The sequence below is a fragment of the Chenopodium album genome, chromosome 3, assembly GCF_948465745.1.
Source record: "Chenopodium album chromosome 3, dcCheAlbu1.1, whole genome shotgun sequence".
Lineage (NCBI taxonomy): Eukaryota > Viridiplantae > Streptophyta > Magnoliopsida > Caryophyllales > Amaranthaceae > Chenopodium > Chenopodium album.
The window spans coordinates 19247247-19266917 of NC_137836.1; the positions used below are offsets into that span (position 1 = coordinate 19247247).

General features: G+C 32.9%; 1 protein-coding gene across 1 annotated transcript; it reads left to right on the forward strand.

Moving 5' to 3' along the window:
- The first annotated feature begins 1226 nt into the window (after nt 1–1226).
- On the forward strand, nt 1227–5809 carry LOC145623883 (auxin response factor 18-like). The gene is made up of 4 exons (XM_081676785.1): nt 1227–1969; nt 2114–3306; nt 4466–5373; nt 5495–5809. The coding sequence occupies exons 2-4, from the start codon at nt 2197–2199 to the stop codon at nt 5562–5564; spliced, it is 2088 nt and encodes a 695-aa protein (XP_081532911.1). The 5' UTR covers nt 1227–1969; nt 2114–2196; the 3' UTR covers nt 5565–5809.
- Nucleotides 5810–19671: the final 13862 nt, after the last annotated feature.

The window sequence follows — 19671 nt, forward strand, 5'->3', positions numbered from 1 at the left end:
TAAATTATGGTATTGTTAGATTCATTTGATTAAGGCGAATTTTCATTAAGTGACTGTAACACGTAGTAAAGTTACCCTAAAAGTATTATTATAAGTTACCCTTATATACTATAAAAATTACCATTTCTCTATCATAAATATTACCTTAAATATTACTTATGATAAATTAGATTAATCATATTAGCTTTCATAGCATATATCCATTAAAAATTACGCATTAAAATACACTCAAACTCATTATAAATTAAAAATAAAGGGGTTAAAGTTACTATAACAATTGTTAAAGTTACCCTTAAATTGACCATTGTACAAGACTTATTGAGTAATAATATCACTAATTTTTGTAATAGGTTTTGTTAGTATGCATTTAAAGATATTGACAGTCAAAGGTATGTCGTAAAAACCATACATATTGAAAAGAAATATATTATAAACTGGAAGGATTATATCTAACGTCATGCAATTAAGCTATATTTACTTTTTTATTTTCTCTTTGTTCCTGAAATTTTGTTGTAATAAAATATTTGCTATCTTGATAGACAACATAAAACATGATAAACCTCTAATCTCTTTTCATTTTAAAAATCTTATCCATTAAATAAAGAGAGGAGTTCAATAATATATCCCCAATAATCCTAAATCACAATACTTTATCCAATCCATAAAAAAAAAAAAAAAAGAATAAATAGATGAAGGGCTTGTTCATATTTACTGAGCTGAATTGAATTGAAATGAACTGATTGGAGCTGAACTGAACTGAATTGATTGGAGTTGAACTGAACTGAACTGATTGGAGCTGAACTGAACTGAATTGATTGGAGTTGAACTGAACTGAACTGATTGGAGCTGAACTAAACTGAACTGAAAAATTAAAATGCATAAAAATATATGAAAATGTTTATGAAAATTAACAACTGAGCTGAACTGAACTGAACTGAATTGAACTGATTGGAGCTGAACTGAACTGAAAATAAGTAAATATGAACATGCCCGAAGACAAGAGATTCAAAAATCTACGCTCTCTTTATAGGATTATATGTTTCTTAAAAGTGAGAATCAAATCTTATAACAAAATTAATCGAGTTAAAAGACACATATCGAACCCTTGCTTAAACTTCCATGGTACTTGCTTAAACTTAATAAAAAAAAAAATTAATTTTAATAATTATAATTATTAGAAAAAAAAAAAAAGGATAAAAGAGGCATTTTATACAACTGTGCTGAGTGTTGCTGCAGCTATTTGGACTCTTTTGTTCCTCTGTCTTCCTTTTTCCATGATCCAAAGCTTCCATTTGAATGAATCTTCCCAACTTCTAGAGAGAGAAACTCCCCTTTATAGAGAGAGAAAGTGACAACAGAGGAGAGAGAAAATTAGCACTCCCAGTTACGGCCGTGTCGGTAGAGAGAGAAACTCAGTAGAAAAAACAACTGAGGTTTTCTTCAGAAAAACAAAATCCATCTTTGCTTTTTCAATGGAGTTTCTCTGTTTCATTTGCTGCTACTAAGTACCCAAAACTCAAGCTCTAACAAATTCTCGAATGAAGTCGAGGTACCCTCCAAAAATTAACAGCAGATTATGTGCAGATCTTGCTCTTCTTTCGACTTCCAAGCCGAAACAATTTCTTCAAATCAATCTTGTATAAATGGAATTCGAGGCTTTCGTGCTCGAATTCCGATTTTAAGGAGAAGATTCTATTGATAGTTTTGTAGGTGGTATAACTTAACACTGCGAAATACCTATATATACAACTCTTTTGTTATATATTTCCAGTTGATTAATGGTGGAATTTGTCGGCAATGCTCAAATTTTGATTCAAACTGGAGGTGTGTTTTGGGATTAATTGATTAATTGTTTTTCCCTGATGAAGTTCCTGTGCTATTGTCCGATTTTACCTCTTTTCGCGAGTCCAAGAGAAGAAATATATTACCGCTAATTGAATTTTTTTTTATAGATGACCTGCTTATTGAGGTAAGAAAATTTATCGTTGTGAATTTTTATTTTTTATAAAAAATTTCCAAACTATTTTTTTTATTTTTAATTTTTGTGGTATTTATATATATTGGTGATCAGATGTATGAATTTTTGTTGAATATTTTGTTTTTGTGTTGACAGAAAAAAATTGATTAAGAAGTGTGTTGTAAGGTGGAGTTGGAGTTAGGTTGATTAAGTGTTGTTTTTGTGCTTGAAATTCTGCCATGATTACGTTTATGGATCCAAAGGAGAAAATAAAAGAGGCTGATAATTGTTTAGATTCGCAATTATGGCATGCTTGTGCTGGAGGGATGGTACAAATGCCACCAGTGAATGCTAAGATTTATTACTTTGTACAAGGGCATATTGAGCATGCTAATGGTAATGTGGATTTTAGGAGTTTCCCACGAATTCCGTCGTATGTTCTGTGTAGAGTCGAGGATATACGGTACTTAGCTGACCAGGAGACGGATGAGGTTTATGCCAAGATTCGATTGAATCCTGTCACTAATGAGGTTGATTATAGTGATGAAGATGTTGGAGTTCATGGTGCTGAAGTGCAAGAAAATAAGCCTGCTTCGTTTGCTAAGACTTTGACTCAGTCTGATGCCAATAACGGAGGAGGGTTTTCAGTCCCTCGCTATTGTGCAGAAACAATCTTTCCGCGATTAGATTACTCAGCTGATCCACCAGTGCAGAACATTCTTGCAAAGGATGTACATGGCGAGCCCTGGAAGTTTAGGCATATATATAGAGGAACCCCTAGGCGTCACTTATTAACTACAGGGTGGAGTACATTTGTGAATGCTAAGAAGCTTATTGCTGGGGACTCGATTGTGTTTTTAAGAGCTGAAAATGGGGACTTGTGTGTTGGGATTCGGAGAGCAAAGAGGGGACTCGGGGGTGGACTTGATTCAACTTCTGGATGGAACCCAGGATCCACTGTTTTGAACTATGGTGCTTTCTCAGCTTTTCTTAGAGAGGATGAAAACAGGATCTCAAGAAATGGTAATGGTGTTGGATTGAACTCAGGTAGTAATGCTTCGGGGAAGGGGAAAGTGAAGATGGAGTCCGTTATTGAAGCTGCAACTTATGCTGCTAAAGGGCAGCCCTTTGAAGTTGTTTACTATCCCAGAGCTGGTACCCCTGAATTTGTCGTGAAGGCTGGACATGTAAAGGCAGCACTTCAAATTCGTTGGTGTTCAGGAATGAGGTTCAAGATGCCCTTTGAAACTGAAGACTCTTCCCGGATAAGTTGGTTCATGGGCACCATATCCTCAGTTCAGGTTGCTGATCCTATGCACTGGTCTGACTCACCTTGGAGGCTTCTTCAGGTACGCGTTTTTTTTTTTTTTTTTTTTTTTTTTTTTTTTTTTTTTTTTTTTTGTGTGTATGTGGCTGTTATCCTTGCTTTTACCATATTCTTGGACCTAAAAGCCAAGTTTTATATGTAAAACACGCGTTGGTGATATGTGCTTACATTAATATGTGTTACTAGGAAAAAAATTGCAGTTCATATTCCTTTTAGAGAATGGAATCTAGTAAACCTGTTTATTTAAAAAGTTGGTCTAGTTCTACTTCCACAGCTTATCTTTCTCTTAATCTGTTATCTGCTCAGACTAAAATTTGATTTGTTTATAATTTATGCTCAAGCAACATTCTTTTTCGACTGCATTGCAAATAATCCATTGGTAGGGGACTTTTGAGAGAGACCAATAGCTTAATTTTCAACAACACATCATGACTGATGTCTTGGTTGTGAGGTGACTTGAAAAAGAATATAATCGTTGAATATAAACAATTCCTTGTCTTAGGAAAATTCAGGATAGAATCTGGCTTCATGAACCTATCCTGGTTGGAGGTCTACAGCCCAACAAATGTCTTCCGTAATAATTAAAATTAAAATCCTATTGGACAAATTATTCCTTAAAACATCATCTTTGAGCTGGAAGTCTTTGTTTTATTTTGCAAATCTTCTTTACTTTTTTTTTAATCGATGATGTATATGTTTTGTTGACTTTACAATAATTGACTTAGCTAACAACCAGCTCTTAGTTTAGTACCCAGGCAGGTTGTTTTGTTTTTATTGGGAATTAATATTAAATTGAAAACCTCACTAAAACAGCCGCACAAACAGATATATAAGAAAATGCTGGTTAAACTGATGTTGCCTTGTGGATTTTGATAATCTTTGGATTTACATCTAGTGTTTGACTTCAATTTATGCATTTTTCCTGCCATAGCTCATCTGCTTTCCTGTAATCTACTATCTTGCTACGATTTGGCCCTCGTGTGCACTTCATTTTTTTAAAAATTGCAACTTTTTTTCTTAGGTTTGAAAATCATTGAGATAACCCCTCTTCATTTTATCATGAAATGACTTTTGAAAGAGCTCATGCTGCTCGAATGCCTGTCTTCAATCTTTTCTAAATCAATTCTGGTTAGTGTTATATTCTATAGTATTCTCTGACAAATTAGATCTACCCGTTTTAGGTAACATGGGATGAACCAGATTTGCTGCAAAATGTGAAACGCGTTAGTCCATGGCTGGTGGAATTAGTGTCTAATATGCCAGCCATTCATCTGTCCCCTTTCTCCCCACCAAGGAAGAAATTCAGACTTCCTCACCATCCAGATTTTCCTATGGATGGCCAACTTCCGGTCCCCTCATTTCCCGGAAACTTCCTAGGGCCAAGTAACCCTTTTGGATGTTTACCCGACAATTCTCCTGCTGGCATGCAGGGAGCCAGGCATGCTCAATTCGGTCTTTCACTGTCCGATCTTCACATGAGTAAATTACAGTCGGGTCTCTTTCCAGGTGGCTTCCCAGCACTTGATCCCACTACTACTCTACCCAATAGACCCTCTAGTTCATTAACTTATCAAAAACCCGGCAGCAACGAGAACATTTCTTGCTTGCTCACTATGGGAAACTCAAACCAATCAATAAAGAAATCTGATGTGACAAAGCCACATCATTTTGTGCTCTTTGGAAAACCAATATTGACAGAGCAGCAAATGTCTCTAAGTCGTTCAGGTGACACAGTCTCACCAGTTCCTACAGGTAATAGCTCATCAGAAGGAAATGTGGACAAGGCAGGTAATGTATCTGACGGTTCTGGATCAGGGCATAACCAGGATCGCTCTTCTATGGAACAACTTCCATGGATCAAGGACAACCGCGCAGACATGGACTCAGAGCTGGAGACTGGTCACTGTAAGGTTTTCATGGAGTCAGAAGATGTTGGCCGTACTCTTGAGCTAACATTGCTGAAATCATATGAAGAACTTTGCAGCAGGCTGGCAAATATGTTTTGTATTGAGAGTTCTGATATGCTTAACCGTGTAGTCTACAGAGATGGTGCTGGTTCTTCAAAGCAAGTCGGAGATGAACCATTCAGGTGAGGAGAATTGCTTCTTGTTGATTTTTTATTGATCCTAGGCTTTCTGACCAACATAAAATACGATTGTTAATACAGAATACTAATTTGTTATGCCACCAACCTGTTTATGATGGTGCAGTGAATTTGCAAAACGAGCAAAGAGGTTGACAATCTTGATGGATTCCAGCAGCGATAACTTAGGAGCGTAGAAGCATCATAGAGGCAATAATAAAAACGAGTGCAATTGTACAGGTAGTAGATCTTATGGTTGTTCCTAGGTGACCCGACCCCCCTTATGTGATTGATGCAGATGTGGGACGAGCACATTTGAGCCAAATTTTGGTCCTCTTAGTGTCGAATCTTCACATACCACTATTTTCTTACCTATAAATTTTCTCCAAGGATTATGCAAATTCTGATACATTTAATGGTTTAGTTGGAAAATTTGTTGCTATATCTATCTAGTGTCTATTTCTTTTGGCGCATTAACTTTGCGCTTCAGAACTATTTTCTACTAACATAGATGCTTTCAGATGAATCATAAAATCTTCATTAGTCTCTGGCTTGGCTAGTTGCTATTATAGAAATGATATTGCAGATGCACTTTTTCTTAGTACTTGCTCTAAAAAAGACAGTTACAGCATCACATGGAATGTCTCAGATTTACCAGGACCAAAAGTTGTTACTTGGTAGAGTTCCCATTATTTGGGGATTGACGATTTTCAGGAACGACAAGTTTTGATACCTTTTTAATCTCTTTTGTCCCAAGGCTTCTTCCTAGCAACATTATTTTCCTTTTTTCCTGCAATCTTTTTCTCTTCTTGAATAATTTGGTACTCCATCAAGTTGTATATTATAAAAATACACATTAATATTATTAGGATAAATAAACTCTTTGAATTTCTATTTTAACTTTGGTTAGTCATGGTAAATTTATTCATTCTTATACGGATTATTGACACTTATATGAACTTATAACAGACTTGGTTTGTTCTTAGGGAACTTAAACCAGAATTAGTCACTTGGTCCCTAGTTAAGACGAAGTATAATAAGTCAAAATATATTAAAACTTCTGTCAAGACATGAAGACAAATGTCTTCATGACATTCAGTTGTTGGTACAATTTTGCTGTGGTAACGAGGAACCCAAGTAGTATATGATATATCAATGATGCAAGATGCTTATCTCATTACTGCTGAAAAAATTGACAGGACAGAAAAAGCTTATTCCTGTATGTCCAATTTGCAAGAAATAGAAATCCTATATCAAACTATAATGATATAATTGGCCATAAATGCTATATAGATGGAGAAATTAAAATTAAAATTAAAATTAAAAAAAAAAAAAAAAAAAAAAAACTTGCATAGTATAGTACAATAAATGTAAATTAAACATCTGTAACTCGTTGATGTAATTTTCTTCTAAATCTCGAGTGATTTATACTTTCTCTAATTCTTTTAAATGATTATGTTTTGACCTTGTATGTTTGTCACTGTACTTCTTTAACTATCATTATCTCTATATACATAGTTACAAAATTATTAAGATTGGATAACATGAAAGAATTCATTGAGCCGGAATAAAACAAGACCTTACATGATTATATATATATATATATATTCTTTCTATTGAAAATTTTTCAAAAAATTAACTAAACTTGTTAATATAACGAAATTCTAAAAACATAAAAATAAATAAATAAATGGTAATGCTATATGTAGCCCTTATACACTCTTGAAAATTGTATAAAATTAGGAATTCAGGACAAAAACACGCGTAAACTAGTGTAATTAGTGTTTATATTTTTATGATTTCTTACTTTTTTACGATTTTTCAAGTGTAAATTTAATGCTTATAGGTAGCCCTAAGAGCTTTGTATAGCATTTTCCATAAATAACTCCAACATAAAGTAATGTACTAATTGAAGAAGTATATTTACGAGTAATAAATTACTGAGTATTATGTATTTAAAAAAAAACAAACATATTTTTTATATTAAAAATTAGTTAGATTATGGTAAATATGTAATTGTGCGCTTAAAAGCAGTACAAAATCTTAAATGGACCTGGTTCACACTAATTTATTGTGCACCACTAACATTAGAGACAATATGATTTATTTGTTAATAAAAAAAAAGGTCACTATATTAAAATAAAGGTTATTATGTTGAAATAAAAGTTAGTGTGACATTAAAAGCTATAAGAGGTTAATTTTTTTAATGAAATTTTAATATAATGATCAATATGAATAATAAAGATTACTATGTTAAAATTAGGTCACTATCTAACATAATATCGTTTTTTAAGTTCATAATAACATTAAAGGTCACACAAGTTTTTAAAAAGGTTACTATCTTAAAAATAAGATTACTATATTAAAATTAAGAGTCACTATGTCGAATATAATGTCAGTTACGTGTGTATAAACCTTAGGTCCACAATAATATTATTGTGGACCAGGTCCACGCAAGATTTTCTATAAAAGCAGATAATGGTGGGATTTGAAATAAATTGAAAAGTGTAAGAAGAACAAAAATGCTTTTGTGTAAAACAATTGGCAAAATTTGTTTTCTGGCTGCTAGGAGAGGAAAATGGCGTGGAGTGACAGATTGTTGTGTACAAAAAGGACAAAAGGATAGAAAAGTGGGACTCTCTAGTCCAGAAGAAAAACAATGGATTTATAAAGATATGGTTACTTGAAAAACTTATTTACACTTTTGCGTCGAAATTAAATTTAATTACGGAACTACTTACGGAACTACTGTTTACGTAGGCTCGGATAAAATTATTTTTGTTTTTTTTTATTTTTCAGAGTAAAACCGCTACTTGAGGTAGCGGTTTATGTACTAAAATCGCTACTTGAGGTAGCGGTTTTACCCTTTATAAATTGCTACTCTATATCTTTACTTGTAGTACTAAAGACAAACCGCTACCTTAAGTAGCAGTTTGTCTCGAAATTAAAATTTATTCCAAATGTATTCCCAAGCCTACGTGGATTATATTTTCGTAAATAAGTTTCATTCCAACGCAAAATCATAAATAAGTTTTTAAAAAGCTATATTGTTGTAAATCATCCGAAAAACAATACTCCCTCTGTTTTAACAAAAACTTTTGTATACATCTAGTTTACACTAATATTAGTGTATATTTGTTTAAAAAAAAATATTAGTGTATATCGAGCAATATAAGGGTAATTTTAAGTTAATTTAGGGTAATTTTTTGCCATTTTTTGAATAATTTTGAACATAATATGATTTTTTTTTTAATAAATAGAATAATAAAGTTTTATAAGGGTAATAAAATCACTTTCAATCACTAATACGGAGTAATTGAATTTTAGTAATTTAAAATATGATTCTTTACCAATAAAGTATAGATTATTTTTATTGAATTGGGTTACTTTTAAGAGTAAACTAGTGTGTGACCCCGGGCTTTACCCCGTGTGACAGTTTGAATAATTTCATTTTTATTTTAGACACTTTAAAAGGCATGTTAATTTTTTTTTTCTTATGGGTATTTTATTCTTATTTTTATTCTTTTGAAATCATATTATGAGTATATTCTAATAAAAGAAAACTAATTTTGGATTTTTTTTTTTATTGTGTTTATTCTATATTATAATACTTGTATGTATTTATATATAAATTTGGATTAAAAGATCAAGAATGAATGTGAGTGTTTTTTTTTTCTTTAATAATTATATACACTTATGTATATTTCTTTTTCATATTTATAATATGTGAGATAATTGGCTTAGATGGTTGTAACGTCAATTTTGTTATGAGTCGTTTGGGGTTTGAATCTCCGAGTCTTCATATTTTTAATAATATGAAGTGTTTGTGAAGTGACATGGCGATATAAATTGTTTATGAAGTGACATGGCGTAATATAAAAGAGTCTACGTGACACATGAACGTTTTAGTAATTTTTGTACACCTGATTTTCTTAAAAGTTTAACCGTCATAATTAATAATACATGAAAATTCTGTTTTGAAACAATTTTAACAAGTAATCATAATAAATTATACTTTATCTTGTATATAAAGTACTATAAATACGGAGTATTGATCAAAATGATACATGACTAATGTTAAACTTAAACTAATACACTTGTATAAAAATGGAGGAAGTACCACTGTTACAATTACAAGGGTAAAAGAGATAGAGAAAAAAGCGTGGTAAGGCAAAACTTATATTCACAGAAAGACCGTGACGGGCCTAACATTTGCTGACACATTGGAAGTTGCGATTTCAACATCATGTCTTTCGTTTGATACCCACGTTCCTCGCTATTATGTTAAACCTTTCTACTGATAATTATTCTTACTTCCGTTCTTTAAAGTTTGTCTCCGAACTCCACCCGAATTCGAACTTGACCCGATCTGAACTTAACTCGGCACCGATTTGATCTGAACTGAGCACAATTCGAATCCGATTTAACCCGACCTGAACTTAAATCGAACTGATTTTACCCGACCCGAGCTCAACCTGATCCAAAATTGACCTGAAAAATAACCGATCTAATCCGATCTGTTTTGACCCGAACTGATATCAACCCAACCCGATTTTAACTCGATTTGATTTTTACCCGATCTGAATTAAACCCGACCACAATTAATTATCGACTTTTTTTATTCCAGTTCTTATACTACTATATTTACTAATTATTAATAAGTTCACTTATTTTTCTATAAATAAATAATCCAGAGTAACAAGTTTACTTCATGTACATACCAATTATATAAAATTACTCTCTAAGCTTTATATTCGTCTCATCTAAAAGATGACATTGAAGATTGTACAATTGAAGATTTATAATAACCTTAAAAAGATGACACTCTTAATTGTATACTATATTGTAATACCCCGTATTTTTATACGTATTTTATTTAAAGTATGTATTTTATAAAGTATTTAAATAGTTGTAATTATTTTAATTAAAGTATTTTAATTAATATTATTATTAAAGGAAAGTTTATTTAATTATTTTATTTAAAAGTTGGGGTTTTATTTTAGGAAAGTTTAATTTTCAACAAATTTTATTAGGGAAGGAATTAGGAAAACCTAAAAGAGGAAAGTTTAGGGAAGAGGGTTAGTAGAGAAGGGGTATAAATATCCCACTTATGAGGCAAATCAAACTTTGCCCAGAGTGGAGAAAACCCAAGATAAACTTCTCTCTCTCTCCTCCTTATTTTTCTTTATTTTTCTTTTTCCCCTTCCCCTTATTTTTTCGGCTGCCCTTCTCCCTCACCACCGCTGCCAGCCACCGGCAGCTGGTGGCCGCCGCCAGCAGGCAGCTGGTGGCCGCCGCCAGCAGGCAGCTGGTGGCCGCCGCCAGCAGGCAGCTGGTGGCCGCCGCCAGCAGCCGGCAGCCGGTGGTGGCTGCCATTCTTCCTCCTCTTTTTCCCCTTTTCTTTTTCGAACTATATATATATAAAAAAAAACTTAGCTTTCTTATTTTAATTTAATCTATGCTTAGATCTAATTATAATTTATGAGTTTTGGGATTTAATTTTGATGTTTGATTGTTGTAATTATGCTAATAAATTTTCAGCTTTGGTTTTAATTTAAAAAGCCCCAATTTTTGAAACCCTAGGTTCTTGATTTATGAAAATTATGAAAGTATATGAGGTATTAATGTTTAGATCTTCAATTTAAGTGTTTTAAGACTAAATTACAACAAGTTTTAATTAGAAATAAAGTGCTGGAATTTTATGTAGAGCACTTAATATTATGTTTTTGAAGGAAATTTAAATTACCCATTAAGTGGGACTTAATTATGGTGTTTTAAATATAATATCAGCTTATTCTAATTATTTTAAGAGGGGTTTTAGAATAGTATATATTGCTGGAAATTTGTTTAGAGTGGGTTTTAATGCTCTATTATAATTTTAATGTGTAGGAGACTTCGAAGTGAGCAATTTTTACTAGTCGTGGCGATTTTAAGATCGTATTCAAGGTACGTTCGCGTACTTAGCATATTTTGATGATGTAGAATCATGCTAGGTTTAATTTCAATCAATTACAAGTAGTATCATGCCAAGGTTTATGTATTGAGTTGTGAATTATTGGTGTTGGTGATTGAATTGTGAAGCATGAATTATTTGTGATGGTTTATGGATTGGAAAATTATATTTTGGCATGATTATATGGACTACATATTTATTTATGGCATGATAGAGAGCATGTTTAATTAAACTAATTGTTTAATTATGTTTGGAATATTGAAAAGAAAATTTATTATGGTTCATATAATTTTTATTGATGTTTTAAGCATGAGAAAGGAGCTATATAAGTGTCTATGTACACAAGGAATAAATTGTATGTTGGTGCCTTTGTGCACTTAAGGTGTTTTTAACACCGAGGGATAGGATTTTTGGCGCTTTATGCGTTTAAGGTGTCTTTGACACTGAGGTAGAATTAAAAAGGGTTCAACATTAAATATTGTGTGGTCACTAAATATTCAAGAATTAAATTGGTATGTTTGAGTGATTGAATTATTATTGATGATTGAATTGTTATGCTTTGAGGGTCATCACCAAGTCTAATAATATGTAAATAACGTAAAGTGAAAGAGATTACGCACCAAAACTCTTGGAACGTATATACCTTGAGTATGAACATATGGGGGGAGTTATGTGACTTTATATTTGATCATAACTTCTAACGGAGTACAGGACGCTGTATATTCCTTTTTATTATTATTATTATGCGCTGGAATTCCGCCACCTATGTGTGGCACAGGTTTGTTGCTGGCACGGTTAGCTCCCGTGTCAGTTAACCTCAATTTATTGGGGGAGGTATAGTTGGAAACCCGTTCGATGCGTAATCAACGCTAAATGAATTATTTAGTGTCTAGTTAAAGTGTCTTGTTGATTGTTGTGTGTGCTTGTAAACAGGTGCAATGAGGTAAGTGTGTGTGATGATAGGAGAATGCATGTTAGTGTGTTTAATTACGCTTATGTACTCAGTTTTGCTGATTGTGTGTGTTGTTTGTGTCTGGCCATGTCTTTATCTTGGCCCTACGATGATCCATTTTAATGGAGAGTAGTGGGGGCAAGTAGAGATACACTTTTCAGGTATTGAAGCATGTTCATGACGGGGCATGAGTGAAGAGAGAATCATGCTAGCTTCCATTAGGATATGTGTTTTATGCATTGAATATTTTATTATATTACTTTATGGACTAACACAAAAGTTTGGTTGTTTCGGTTTTGAATAAGGGCCTTAAATGGTTCCAAGTTGTAGTGGATTTTATTTGACTTTGGTTTTGTTGATTTTTAACTTTACTTTCGTTGGTTTGGTTTTTAAATTGTGTTATTTAAATAGTTTTGGTTTTCAAGTCTTCCGCTGTGTATCTTTGATAGTTGCCTTAGCCGTTTTCACGGTGGCGGTAATGTCTTAGATATTCCTAAAACGTATTTTAAAAGGAGTAAAGTGTGTATTTAAAGGAAAGGAATTTCTAGGGTGTTATAAAGTGGTATCTGGGAGCTTAGGTTGAGATTTTAAATTACTACTAACACGAAAACGTTTTTATTATGATTTAAACTTGGCCAAGTGCTAATTTAATTTTACAATGTCAATTTCATTCCGATTTTATTTTATTTTAATTTATTTTATTAAGAGGGCCGAATTTTTTTTTATTTCATTTTATTTTTTTTTATTTATTTTGGTCCGAAAATTTTTTAGGGACACTCGAAATTTTTTTTTTAGTGTCCGAAATTTATTTATTTTTTCTATTTTTGTGAAGGCCGAAAATTTGGCCCCTTCCCTATAATTTCGAAATTTTTTTTTTAGTAGGGTAAAATATTTTTTAGTTTGTTAATTTTACAGGGAGCAAGGATTGAGGTAAGAATTATGTGTTAAAAGCTTTTATTAATATGTTGATGAGCTTGGGTAGGAAAGGAAAGGGCATATAGGCTAGAATTTAATTTCTTCCCTGTGTGCATAAATTTTATTTTAGGGTGTTCAAGCATGTTGTATGACTAAATGTTTGTGATGAAAGCATGCAATATATGTATTATTTTATGGGATTCTTCAAATTGTATGATTGAACACCGAACTTAAATTTTTGCAAGAACTGTAGTATTTATTTTATTTCTTTGGGAAGGGAATTTTTTTCTAAGCCTTTTTCCTCTACAGGATGCCTAACCTTCCTGGCAAATTCACACAAACGGGATCACTAGTAAAGAAAAATGATGAACACCCCTATGACTTTGTAGAAAATATCAGATACTACTGTTCCTATAGGAGTAATGTCTTACGAGACAAAATTTATGACACCCCTGATCATATTTCAGCTATGATTGTTCACTGTCTGCCAGAAGAGCCTCCCTACATTGCTATCAAAGAAAGATTTTCTGACTTTTACCTTCCAGGAGACGTCTCAAATTATTATAAGTACAAAAACTATTATGGCCAGTGGTATCCAGATTATGCTTATTTGACTAATTACACTGTAAGAGTGGAAAGAGCTCATTACCAACGCTTAAATCTTCCCTACCCTGACTACTACTACGATAATCCTGTAGGGAACAATCCACCTCCTATTCAACAACCAGAAAGTTCCTCTTCTACTTCATCAGGGGGTAATCAAGCAGAGAATGGAGAACAACAAGAGGGAGATAGTTCAATGATGGAGATTTCTGATCCTAATCCACCTCCAACTCCAATTATAATAGACATATCATCATATGAGGAAAAAGAAGGGGAGTTCATACAAGTAGAACCTGAACCTGAGTCACCTGAACTAATGGAGGATTCAAATGACGATGACTTCGATCCTTCAAGTTACAAACAATCTACTGATAAAAGGGACAATGTTCGAAAGGATTAGATTACTATAAATTCTTTCATTAGGAACTCTTAGTTTATTTTCAGCATTTTCATTATTTACAGTTTAAGTAATAAGTGGTATGCCACAAGGATTCAGTGAACTTATGAACATTCATAAGTGATTAAGCTTGTTTATATTTTAGTACTCATTCTTTATTTATATCAATAAAATTCCACTTTCTTCCTTACTACTTCCTATTAAGTTATTCATCTTAGTTACAACAAATAATTCCATTTCCAATTATTTTTTTTAACTCGCGTGGCCATCTCAAATCTAAAAAACCTTACTCCAACTAAATTAAATTCTAGTTTCAAGCCTCGGGGGTTCATGGGAATTATTTTATTTATTTATGTGATGCTTTATAAAATGTATGGTTGGTTAGCAATCAATAATTAATTGATAAAGCTATGAATTTTGAAAATTTTAGTAAATACAATTCAAAATTCATTAGCTTCAAATGAATTGTGCAAGCTTTAAGGGTTTTGAACTTAGATGAGTGAATGCCTTGGGGGCTAACCTAAACCATATTTAATTTAGAACCTGATTCTTTTAATTCAGGAGAAAAAAGATGGCAGGAGGAAGCAGTACCAACACTGGTGGGAATGAACTTAGTGAAGTAGTGAGACAATTGGCAGCAGTTGCCCAACAACTGGCTAGAAACTCAACTGGAAATGGGGATGCTCAGGGGGAGCTCTTTAAGAAAGTGGCACAGAGTAAGCCACCAACTTATCAAGGGGAGCCTGACCCTACCATTTTAGAAAACTGGTTGAGGGAGTTCGAAAAGCTGTTTGGGGCTGTAGGATGCCCTGAAACTATCATTTGTCAATATATCACTACCTGATTATTTATCGTTTCACTTATATAGGTATGATAAGTCATCGATAATTATTCAATTTCAATTTGCCTCAAAGATAAAAATTACACATAACTTGATCAAATGAGAAAACTAAAATTCCGTAATTCGTAATTAATAATCAAACGATAAAAATATATGATACGACTTGATATTAACCCAATAATAAGGTCAAAACTCAATAATAACTCTAGCTTAAAAATAACCTTATTTGGATATGAATTTGGTCAACTCGACCAAAATCCAGCAAACACAAAAAAGAATTGAATTGAAATTGAACAATAATGAATCAACGATACGGATCAACCTTATCTTAATCAAACCGAACTTGACCGAATCGAAATCATCCGAACCGAAATCAACCCGACCCAAATCCATCCGACCTGAAATAATCTGATTAAACCTTTTTGAACCCGATCTGAATTTATTTGAACCGAAAGTGAACCGATCTGGATTTGACCCGACCCATATCCGACCCGGAATCGATTGACCATGACCCGAATTTGATCCGACCCAACCCGATTTGAGTTAAAAGAATAATTTTGACCCGAATATATCCGATCCGAACAGACCCAACCCGAATAGACCCGACGAAAACTTCATCCAGTTATCCGAATTGACACCTCTAGTTTTAAGTGTCTTATTATCAAAAATGAAATACCCACTCATATTATCTCATTTCTTGTAACTCTACTATCATTTTATACTATTTTTTTCTCACACATTATTCCTGATGATGAGGGGCGGATCCAGCGGGGATTCAACTGAACCCCTATAGATCTAGAAAAACAATGTTAGGCGTGCAACTCAGTTGGATAGGTTAGTAGTTTTTGGACAGAAGGTCCTAGGTTCGAGACTTACAGTGACACATTCTTCGTTTTTTTTATCTTTTTAATTTGGAACCCTACTCGATTACTCCCTTAGGTAACGTTGTGGGGATTAGTTCATTTGTATTTGCTATTGTCCATAGAGATCCAAATCCTATTACCTTAATCGATCATTATGTTATAGGTATTTGTTCTACTTGCTGCTTGTCAACAATAAGTATTTTCAATTTCAATAACTATCTCATCTAGTTTATCTTCTGCTTCCCCCATCAATTTCAATTTCATTTGCAAATCTAAGGGTGATTCGAGGAGGATAAGTCGATATTCAGTTACAAGGAAGGATTTTTGACAACGGAATGCAGGGAAGAGAAGAAGGATGTTCCCAAGTGGTGTTGCCTCTATCATTTCTACTAACTGTTTTCTAGTTGCAGGTCTAGATTGGCAAGAAGAGGAAGATTGTTAATCCCCCTATTTTTGATCCCCCTCACTAGTCACTACCAGAAGAAGTTTGCTTTGAACGTTAGCTATTGTACTTGTACTTCTAGTTTCTCATCCTTCAATCAGTGTCATGAACTTGAGTGTCAGTCTTGTACTCTTGTAAGTCTACTAGTGTTGTGTCCTTACCCATGGACTGGAATTATACACCAGTTGTAATGGGTAGGTAAATGCTTTGATTTAAAGCTTTATAACCTCTGTCTTAAATATAAAAAAAAGGTATTTTAATATGTTTTTTCAATTTCTTAATCCTCTATTTGTTCTACCTCTATTTGTTATGGATATTTGTTCTACCTTAATCCTTTGTTTTTGTAGGGAATATTTCAAGCATTACCCCAAACTTGAACCCCACTGTGATCATACACTTAATCATGGTGGCGTCCAAAGGGAAGGAAGCTAGAGCAAAAGAGTCACCAACAAGTTTTAGGAACTTGTAAATCGTTCATTGGGTGAAGGTTACACCCCTTAACAATCCAGGAGATCGTGAACTCCAATAGGTCTGGAACCAAGACTGGAAGTTCGGAGATGAAGGTACAAATTCAATCTAAAAGAGAAAGAACCTGCCCTAATAATAAGCCTCTACTTTATTCTTCTCGTATTCATGTGCGCTTTCTGACTAACATGCAATCAATAGGTGTAGGCGTTGTTTGAAGTGCGCCTACGTTAAGCATGTTGTGAATATGCTTGGCACTCATAGGAAGTGGAAATTGACATATACGATTAGGGACAACGATTAGGGACAAAGCAAAGTAGGGAGCCGCCAACAAGTTTTTAAGGAACTTGTAAACCGTTCACGGATCATAAAAGGCAACCACGATAAAGGGACAACGAAAGGCAACAACGATTGACCCGTGAAGGTTACACCCCATTCATAATCCATGAGATTACTAACTCCGTATGGTTTGGAACCACGAAAGGAGGATCGGGGATGATGGTACGAAGTGAGTCATGGAGTCGCATTCTCCCGTATTGGCCTCTACTCGATTCCTATAGTGAAAAGTGATTCCTGCGATCTCAAAGGCATACAAACAAAATATTCAATTTGCTCCAAACTATTATTAAGATAAATTGGTTTAATATTAATGCAACATATAATTCTAAAATATTGTGATCACTTCAATTAAACAACAAGATTAAAAAGGAACCTAAACCGGTCGTCCAAATTATCTTATTAGGCGTGATTTTCAATTACATATTCCCTTTAAGCATGCAATATGGTGATCAATAAATAATAATAGAATAAACATTAATATTGGAAGCAATTTAACAATAATAGCGATAGTTAAATAAAATAATAATAAACCTAACCATGATACTAGCAACAAGAATAAAAATAAGAGTAATTAAGTGATTAATTACTCACTTCCCTCGTTTCCTTGAATTGCTACATCATGGATAAACTGTTAGTAACTTCAATAAAAATATAAATCAAATTGGAATAATTAAATTAAATAAAAATTAGAGTTGATTCGGTCCAAACCCTCAGTTAATTATAACTTTCACGCCTTGGTTTAAGTATAGAAGTTCGGGTATTGTATGGACTCCTTGGAGTGGTTAGGGGAAGTATTATGAGAGAATAGGGCGGCTAGAATTTAGGCTAAATAAGGAAAAGAGAATTATTTTGTAATCAAGCTTAGTTATGATTGAAAAAAGGGGAGATATGACCTCTATTTATAGAGAAAAAAGAAGGGTCGAAAAAACAAGAAAAGATCCGAATTAAATCGGAATAAAACTCGATAGACTGCAGTTTTTGCGGTTTTTGTTTTTATCATATCTTTTGATCCAGAAATTGGAATAAGATAAATAAGATATAGTTGGAAAGATCTTGAAGTCTTATTTCTAACACAATTGGAATCAGATTAAAATATTTTGTAGAACAAAAGATATGGCCGAAATAGTGAGACGGTGTCAGTTTTGGGTAGAGTTTGATATTTCATTCATATCTTTTCCGTTATAGCTCGGAATTGATATTATAATATATCATTGGAAAGATAATTCAAAAGGATATCCAACCATATAAGATTTGGATAAAAACTATGAAGCACGAAAATAATATCTGTCTATCTTTGAACGTCTTTCAATTCAGATAGAAATAGGATTTTCAAAAAGAAAAGTTTTATTCAATTTTAAACTCTTTAATCTTATCTTTTCAAAAAGGATAATTAAGATATTTTAGAAACTTATAGAAGCTTCCAATTAATCCTAATTGGTTTAGGAATGGGATTAAATTATTTGGACCCTCCACATGATCATTGGGTCGTAGGTAAGGTGGGCTTAGGTTCGGTTTGGGCTCAATTTAATATTTTGACCATAAGTTATTCGTTATAACTCGGATTTGGGCTTATAATATATCATTGGAAAGCTTTTTTAAAGACCCATCCAACTATTCAATCATTGAACCAGATAATGGACCAAAATAAACTGTTCTAAACATTTTTTTTATCAAAAGGACACGAAATGAATGATTTTAAAGGACACGAAATGAATTATTTTGGGTTTAAAGGCACGAAAAGAGGAAAATAAGTTATGGAAATATGGATTTAAGCACTCCAATATTAAATAATCAACCCGATCAATAATGGCGGTGAAAGGTTGTTCATCATCGGGTTTGGTTTTGGGGAGACATTTTTAGGTGTCTACAATAGGTTAACCCTAAACCTGTTTAATCTATGTTGGTTGAATTTTAATCCACAAACAAATCTATTATTGGCGATCACTTGAATTATAATTATCAAATTAACCTAAACAAGATTATTAATTATCTTATTAAGCGTGATTACAAGTACTAATTTCCTTTAAACATGCATAAAAGGTGTGATCAAGCAATAATCATAATATATAATATAAAGCAACATAATAATGATCATAAAAACAATCATAATAATAATGATCATAATCATAATAATCATGTTAAAGCATAATAATTATAGCAAGATCCTAGGCATGATACTAACAAGATTAATAACAAACCCTGACATGTCACTTAACATCAAAATCAAAGCTTTAGCCCTAACATGATACTAACATGAATATTAGGAAAGAGAATAGGAAGCATTCTTTTAATCATAGTTGATATTAGGAATTTTTAGTTGTTACCCTAAACATGATACTAGGAATAAAAAAAACATCCTAACATGATACTAGGAATCAAAATAACAATCTAAGCATGATTTCAATATCATAATATCAATTAAACAATTAAAGCACTTGCTTGGATGCCTCGTACCTCTTTCTAATAACAAAATTCACACGTTGGTAACTTCATATAAAAATTAAAGAATTAAATTAAATAATTGAAATAGAGAT

Coding starts and splice junctions, on each gene's coding strand:
- LOC145623883 (XM_081676785.1), top strand. CDS start 2,197: ATGATTACGTTTATGGATCCAAAGGAGAAAATAAAAGAGGCTGATAAT. Junction 3,307..4,465: donor CACCTTGGAGGCTTCTTCAG/GTACGCGTTTTT, acceptor TACCCGTTTTAG/GTAACATGGGATGAACCAGA. Junction 5,374..5,494: donor GTCGGAGATGAACCATTCAG/GTGAGGAGAATT, acceptor ATGATGGTGCAG/TGAATTTGCAAAACGAGCAA.